Source organism: Chrysochloris asiatica, unplaced genomic scaffold, assembly GCF_000296735.1.
Source record: "Chrysochloris asiatica unplaced genomic scaffold, ChrAsi1.0 scaffold00014, whole genome shotgun sequence".
Classification (NCBI taxonomy): domain Eukaryota; kingdom Metazoa; phylum Chordata; class Mammalia; order Afrosoricida; family Chrysochloridae; genus Chrysochloris; species Chrysochloris asiatica.
In genome coordinates this window covers 14,266,664-14,274,765 of record NW_006408532.1, presented here as the reverse complement: position 1 = coordinate 14,274,765, position 8,102 = coordinate 14,266,664, and the positions used below count along the sequence as shown (strand labels likewise).

The 8,102-nt window shown below is 41.3% G+C and overlaps 1 protein-coding gene across 1 annotated transcript in view; it reads left to right on the top strand.

Moving 5' to 3' along the window:
- PTAR1 (protein prenyltransferase alpha subunit repeat containing 1) overlaps positions 1-8,102 on the top strand; it is a 59,167-nt gene that overhangs the window by 38,483 nt on the left and 12,582 nt on the right. Inside the window, exons 4-5 of the mRNA XM_006834911.1 lie at positions 3,721-3,825; positions 5,754-5,967. Coding sequence (XP_006834974.1) covers positions 3,721-3,825; positions 5,754-5,967 — 319 coding nt within the window. The remainder of the gene's footprint in view (positions 1-3,720; positions 3,826-5,753; positions 5,968-8,102) is intronic.

The following is an 8,102-nucleotide window of genomic DNA, read 5'->3' as shown; positions in this document are numbered from 1 at the left end:
GAAACCCTATACAGTGTTGCTATGAGTCAGAACCAACTCGACAGCACTTAACAATGACAACAACAACATGGGCAAAATATTGAATTATGCAAGAACCATAAAACAAAGATGAATACAGTCACTGTGACAAAAATAACTGATTGATGTTCAGTCACTTTAAGAGGTCAAGAACCAATGGCATTGAAGAAAGAAGTTGAAGCTGTACTGAGGCCATTGACGAAAAACACAGCCCCAGGAATTAACGAAATGCCAATTGAAATGTTTCAACTACTGATGCGCCAGAAGCATTCACAAGCCTTTGTGCCAAGAAACTTGGAAGACTGCTACCTGGCCAACCAAGTGTAAGGGATCCATATTTGTGCCCATTCCAAAGAAAAGTGACCCAACAGAATGCGGAAATTAGTGAATAATGTCATTAATAATTATATGCAAAGTATACACTGAAGATCATTTTAAAATGCAGCAGGACATCAACAGGAAGAGGCTGTAAAATACAAAGATGTCTTAAATTTAGTCAAATTGATAGGTGTATAGCATCACCTGAACCCCACTTTTATTGCCATCATGTCGATTCTGACTCATCACCACCCTGTAGGACAGAGAAGAACTACTTCATCGGGTTTCCATATCTTTACGGTTGCTGACAGCCTCTTCTTTCTCCCAAGGAGCAGCTGATGGGTTTGAACCACCGACCTCTGCAGTTACCAGCCCAACACTTAGATCACTGCATCTCTTGGGCTCTTGTGCATCACATGAAGAACTTGTTAAAACACAGATTGCTGGATCCCATTCCAGGATTTCTGGTAGCTCATAGGTATCCTGAGTTATTGGATGAACAGACTGTCCCTGATGTAAAATGAAAAAGGCCTAAGAAAGCAAAAGCAGTTTGCTGTTGTATTAATATTTGCTAAGGAGCTCTGGTAGCGTAGTGGTTACGAATCAGGCTGCAAACCTTAAGGTCAGTGGTTTGAAACTACCAGCCGCTCCACGGGAGAAAGATGAGGCTTTCTACTCCCGTAAGGATTTACACCCTCGGAAACCCTGTACAGGGTCGCTATGGGTCGGGACCGACTCGAAGGCACTTCACAACAACAACAACAATGACAACGAGGCTTCCTGTACATTGAAAGGAAAAGACAATCAACCCGTTTACTAAAGCTGCCATAAACCTGTGCATCCCATCACACTATTGTCTCCAGTGAGGTTACACTGCTATCAAGTTGATTCCAACTCCTGTTGACCCTGCAGGAGAGTGTAGAAATGTCCCATAGGGCTTACAAGGCTGTATGTTTTTAGGGGAACAGACTTTTCCTGTGGAATGGATTCTGGGTTCAAACCACTGACCTTTTGGTTAGCGTGGAATGCTTTAACCACTGCATCACCAGGGCTCCTGAGAGTGAAGACACTGACCTAAAAATGATTATAAAATAGATCACCGTTTAGTATCGGTACTAACTAAAAAGTAAGTTCCTTCAACATCAAGTAAAAATTTAAAGATAGTACATAGATATTGGAAAGAAAATGTATTGCAATATTTAAAAACTAAATCCATATAAATAGACAAGCTCCAAGAACTAGACTCTGGTTTTGTTAGCACTTGTTAAGTGTCACTCAGTGGGTTCTGACTCATCGCAACCCTGTATAGAGTTTCCGACAAACAGGTGGTGGGTTTGAACCACCACCCTTGTGTTTTGAAGTCCAGTGCCTGTCATATAGCTCTAAAATAAATGAGCTCTACCACAGGAAAGACATTTAAGAATAATAAAATAATAGCAAGTGATTGAATTTTTTTATTTAGAAAAGATACATTGAAGAGTAATTATGAGTGTAATCACAATATCAGAGCCTATTATTTAAAAAATTACCTAAGAAATTAAATGTAAGCCTAAATTGTATTTACGCAAGAAATTGATGGAGGGATCAATTCTTAATTGCATTAAAGCTTTGGCTGGGTGTGAACAATTTTTAAAACAACAATAAAAATCTTATTAATAAAAAACCACTTATTTCTGCTACTTATATTTCAAAGAATGAGTGGCCTAGTGTCATCAAAGGCTGTTAAGGTATTTTACCTGGTAGTACATTGTTGGGAATTGTATCCTAAGTAATGGTGCAAAAGAAAGAAGTCAAGCACAGAGCTTCTCCCCTCTTCCTATGCCCCCACTAGTAAGTTCTTTTGTTGTTGTTTAGTGCTATACAACCCTGTATAGGTTTTCCAAGGAGTGCCTAGTAAGTTTGGACCACCAGCCTTGTGTTTCAAACCGACCTTGAGATAGAGTGCTTATCCTACAGTGCCACATCCAAGTTCTTTTAAAACAGCAGAAACTTGGAAACAACCTAGAAGTCTGGCAATAGGGAAAAAGGTCACTAAATTAAAGCATAGTCATTGAATGAAAACTGGTCTATTAAAATGTCTGTTACAAAGATTTCAAAGAACCATGGGACATTCTTAAGATTTTATAACAAGATATAAAATTACTTGTTAAAAAACACATGCTTATGGTCAAAAAGTAGAAGTGAAAACTCAAAAATAATTTTGTTAGTGTGGTGATTCAGTGAATGAGTTTTTCCTTGTATGTCAGTCATATCACTGTTGGTATAGACATATTGTTTTGTAATGACCCAGATCGTACGAAGCATTATTTAGGAAGGTGGAACAATCGTTGACTGGTATTGGAGCTGTCCTGTAGATAGTAATGTCAGTTCACGTAACTTTGGAAATGAGACAAGCCAGAAAACCCCATCATTCTCTCCCAAGTAGCTCAAGTTTTGCTATTGAATTAAGAGCTTTCATTTCTGCTTATTTATGTTAACCAAGGTCAGCTGGCATGACATAGTCCACAATGACAGTGTTGCACATCCTGCTTTTGTGAGTAGCATCTAACGACTGAAAAACTCCTGAGTGGCTATCTAAGGTGCAACTACTTGGGGCTCCTTGTCCAGAAGTTAAACAAGAGTGATGAAAATCTAAGGTACATGAACAATTAGTCCAGTAAACTAATGGACCACGCAAACATCAACCTCCACGACCCTGAGAACAGACCTTGATAGTGCCCAGCCACCACTAACAAGTGTACTCAAAGGGGAAGCATTAGAAAATTCTGGATACAGTGGGAGAAGAATATGGAGCAAAGCTCAACATCATAAAAAAGACCCAGTTTAATGGTCAATTAGAGACTGGTGGAATCCCCAAAACTGTGACCCTTAGTTACCCTTCATGTCTGGAAATGAACTCACCCCCATGGCTCAGTTTTCTGCCAAAGAACAGACAAGATCTAGAAGGGGAACAATAGCACTGTGGAGGTACACACACCCTAGAAGACCAAAAATTCAGCACTTGCCCAAGAATAAAGTTTAAAAGGATTAGGAAAGAAGGAGGAAGGAAGCAGGAATCCCAGGGAAGTGGGATAAGAATTACAATCAAGACATGAAACAAAAGATGTATGATTGTTGAATGAAAAACTGATAATCTTCACAACTGTACTGTAGACCTTCACCTGGTTCACAATAAAAATTTTAGAGTCTCTAACAATGCATTATATCAAGATTATGAGAATATACTATTGATAATTTATGAGATTATGCATGCATAACAGTGATTTAGAGTTTGCGTTACTGAAATTAGTTGGAAATTCACTTCACAATGAGTTTGTCTTAATAGCCACATGTAATGTTGAAATTGAAGGATAGAGTAATGGTTCTTTTTTTTTTTTTAAACAGGAAAGAGCTGATCTTGTCTGGCACTTTAAATCCAATTAAGGATTTACATCTGGGAAAACTGGCCTTAACTAAGTTTCCAAAGAGTCCAGAAACTTGGATTCACAGGTGTGTCTAATGTATATGATTGTGTCCTTTGGATTTAGACTGGGGAAATAAACATGGACTCTGAGGTCGGGTTGCATTGTAATTCAGAGTGTGGATTCACTTATCTGTGTTTAAGCCTAGATGCCCTCACTTGCTATCTGTGTCATCTTGGGAATTCATTTCACTTCTCCAAGTCTCAATTTTGTCATTTGTAAAACAAGGATGATAGCACCTATCATAATCAATGATGGCGGTTGCATGCAAGCACTACTATAAAGCCTGGAGTGTATTATTACACACTCAGTGGTGGTGGTGGTAGTGGTGGTATTAAGTGCAACTGGGTAGTTTGAACCGCCGACCTTGTAGCTGAGACTGACCTTGTAGTCCAGCACATTATCCTGCAGCGCCACACCAGGACTCCACACACTCAGTGAATGCTAGATATTATTACTAACTACCTGAAGCAGTTATTGAGGTGTTGAGATTGAACTGTAATGAACAACTTGGGTTTTATAATATGTTAGAGTATGTCTCCGGTAAAGATGGTGGTGGTGGTTACTAACATTAATTTTCAGAGGAAGGAAAGGGCAGCCGAGGTGAATGGACTGAGCTAAAGCTAAGATCATAAATTCAAAGAACTGTATTTTTAGGTTAAAGGCCTGAGGCAGAGTCTGAATGCATATAGGGACTCATTCAGAATCCTGGTTATCTGGAAGAATCTTCCTCTTGAACCACAGGTAGCAGCTCTCATGTGATTGAAATGGCACAATGTGGCCTTGCTGATGGTAGTTGGTGGACAGAGTCTCTGAAGAAGGCGCTCCTCAGTTTATTAAATTGCTCTAACTTTTCTCAAATCCTGGGCAGTTTTAGGATTTTACTTCGGTTGAAGGTATAACTTACTGTAATGTTGCCTATGGCTAGCATTACAAATCAGCTCCTTCCAAACCACTTAGTTGTGTTTTTTTCCTTGCTAGAAACTGGAATAGTGAACCTCGGAGAGATAGATACTTGCATGTACAGGGTGGCAGGGGTGGGATTAGCAAAGGTGCTGGGAGAATGGGGAGGGCCTATTAAATATGCATCCATACATTGGCTGACTTGACATTTTTATAAAGCAATCTTTTATTATTAAGTAAAACTGTCCATTATTTTAAAATGATTTTAGTACTCAGTTTCCTATGTGCCTTTGGAATTGGTAGTCTGAAAGAATGCTTTCATATGAAAAAAATATTTGCAAAAACCGATGGCATTAAGTAGTTAGAAACACTGTGTTTAGTATATTTGGTTTGATTTAAATGCATGTTAATGCAAATTTTAAGTAGGCAAGGGGGAAATCTGTGGATAAAGCATTTTGAGACCTCCTTGGTGGTGTAACTAATTATATCGTGTTTGTTTCATTCCAGCTTCTATGCATTAGCGTAGGAATTTTACTTAATGAAAGCTGTCATGTGCAGTTTCTTGTTTGCAGTCAAGCACACTTCTGATAGAGGAGGTAGGGAGAAGGTGAGGTAGGCGTGCACATACACTTTGAAACATCCACCAGGACTCCTAGTGTTTCCCAGACACCAGTTACTGTACTTCCCACTTCACCACATACACACGCAGAAAGACCCAGAACAGTTGACTTGACATTTCCTAATAAATCTGGAGATACCATTTTGGAATTGATGGCATTCTTTTTGACAAATTGTAACGTTTTAGGAAGGATATTCTTTACTTATATCCCTTTTTCTCAAACATTCATGCTGCTAACTTTAATTAAGCCTCTAAAAACAACCAAACGCCCCTAACTCCTTTACTCACCCCTCCAAAGGGGAAAAAACCCTGGATTTGTAAGCAGGTGTTATTTTGAATTTTGAATGGCAATGAAATTCAGAACAAGAAAACTGCTCTTTTCCTCTGTGGTTTATATTCTTCCCTTATTCTCTCTCCTGGGTGCCCCTAACTAGGCGATGGGTGCTACAACAGCTAATTCAGGAAACCTCCTTGCCTTCCTTTGTGACCAAAGGGAACTTGGGCACAGTTCCTGCAGAAAGAAGACAACGCCTAATACGAGAAGAGATGGAGGTCTGTGGTGAGGCTGCAGGGAGGTACCCAAGCAACTATAACGCCTGGTCCCATCGGATCTGGGTTTTACAGCACCTGGCCAAGCTAGACATCAAGGTAGGCCCGTTATTTAGTGTCACAGGGCCGACTGCCTGTCTGCCCTTTAGGTCTTCGGTGGGAGTGCATCATCAGGAGCTTTAAAGGAGAAAACTAGAGGAGCTAATGGTCCATCTCTCCAAAGACAATTGTGACAGCTGATACTGCTAGAGAAACCCTGACACTTAAAAAAGAAAATGAAGGATTACTTGACAGTTCAGTTTTTGGCAGCCTCAAAGTAGAACATGGCAACTTAGTAGCATAGTGGTTAAAGTGCTCAGCTGTGAACCCAAAGGTGTATGGTTTGAAGAAGCCACCAGCTGCTCCATGGGAGGAAGATATGGCAGTCTGCTTCTGTAAAGATTGTTTTTATTAAGTGCTGTAGAGTCTGTTCAGACCCATAGCGCCCCTGTATAGGGGTTTCCGAGGACAGCTGGTGAGCTTGAGCCTCCAACCTTAAGGTTCAAACTGACTATGCAGCCCTGCGCACCAACTCACAGCATCCCTGTAAGAATCCAGAAGAGCCCATAAGGTTTCAAGACTGTAATTTTTACAGAGTCCTAGTGTGGTTAAGATCATTGGTAGAACAAAGGCAGAGTTAACCAATCAAGGAAGACTGGCCATATTCACTTTACCCTGAAGCAGGAGGGAGTATTAAGCCTTATTTCTGATAGTGTAGTGGTTACGAATCGGGCTGCGAACTGCAAGGTCAGCAGTTCAAAACTACCAGCTGTTCTGTGGGAGAAAGATGAGGCTTTCTGCTCCTGTAAAGATTTACAGCCTCGGAAACCCTGTACAGGGTCACTATGAGTCGGAACTGACTCCATGGCACATAACAACAACAACATAGTAGTCTTTGGACTCCTGGTGTGGTGCTGTAGGATCAGCACTGAACTGTGAACTGCAAGGTTGGCAGTTCAAACCCACCAGCTGCTCTTCAAGAACCCTACACAAAGTCACTATGAGTTGGAACCAACTCAACGGCACTTAACAACAGCAACATCATAGTGGCCTTTAAGAAACACTGGTAGCGTAGTGGATAATTAGCTGGGCTGCTAATTAACCATAAGGTTGATAGTTTGAATCTACCAGTTGCTCTGTGTGAGAAAGATGAGGCTTTCTGCACCCTTAAAGATTTACAGCCTCAGAAACCCTATACAGGGTTGCTATGAGTCAAAACCGACTCCATGGCATACTACCACCATCATAGTAGTCTTTGGAGTCCCGGTGTGGTGCTGTAGGGTAAGCACTGGATTGCCAACTGCAAGGTCGTTAGTTCAAACCTACCAGCCACTCCTCAGACACTCTACACAGAGTTGCTAAGAGTTAGAACTGACTGGACACCACTTAGCAACAAGAAACAGCCTTTGAGTGTATGCTTTAATGTGCTTAATCAACTGACTGCTTTTTCATAGCCTTCTCCCCTAGGCACCAGAGATCTTACCCAGGTGGTTCCCAAACTTGGCAGAACCTCTGCATTACCCATGCCTCCTAGTCCCCCACCCCAGACCAGCGAAATTGAAGTGAGGTTGGGTGCAGAGATGATTATTTTTCACAGATTTGAAGCTACCCTCCTAAGTGCGTATTAGGATGCAGAGCCAGGGTAGAAATGGTCAGAGCTAATCTCCTCCTGTAGGCGTGAGGAGTGGAGCTCTCCAGATCATTGGAATGGCTTCGACTTGCCTCTTGTGACTGCTTATTGTCCATCATAATGAGAAGCAGCCGCCCTGTGTTCCTGCCTATGGACTACCCACGCCGTAGCTTCTTGATCTTGTGCTGCCATAGTACCATAAGAATCAAGGATACTCATCTCAAAAGTTTCCTGGGCTTCGGGCCCAAAGGAGGGAAGACAAGTCAGAGGTCAGAATGCCCTAAGCAGTGCTTTCAGATTAATGGGGAAGCCGTCTCTAGTTTTTATTTCCTGTGGGTTCTCTCTCTCCCTAGGTTCTTCTCCTCTCTTTGTTTCCTAGCCAGAGACTCCTCCAGGACTAATAGGAGTATTTTTATTCCTGGGGGATCTTATTTTCCATCCAGTTTACCTGGCTTTAGGTTTCAGGAAAGAGCACCGCCTAGTGGAATAAAAAGCTCAATGACTACATGGACTTGAGTGCAGATTCCGATGCTACTAGCTATGTGTGGAAAGTAGGGTTTTAATG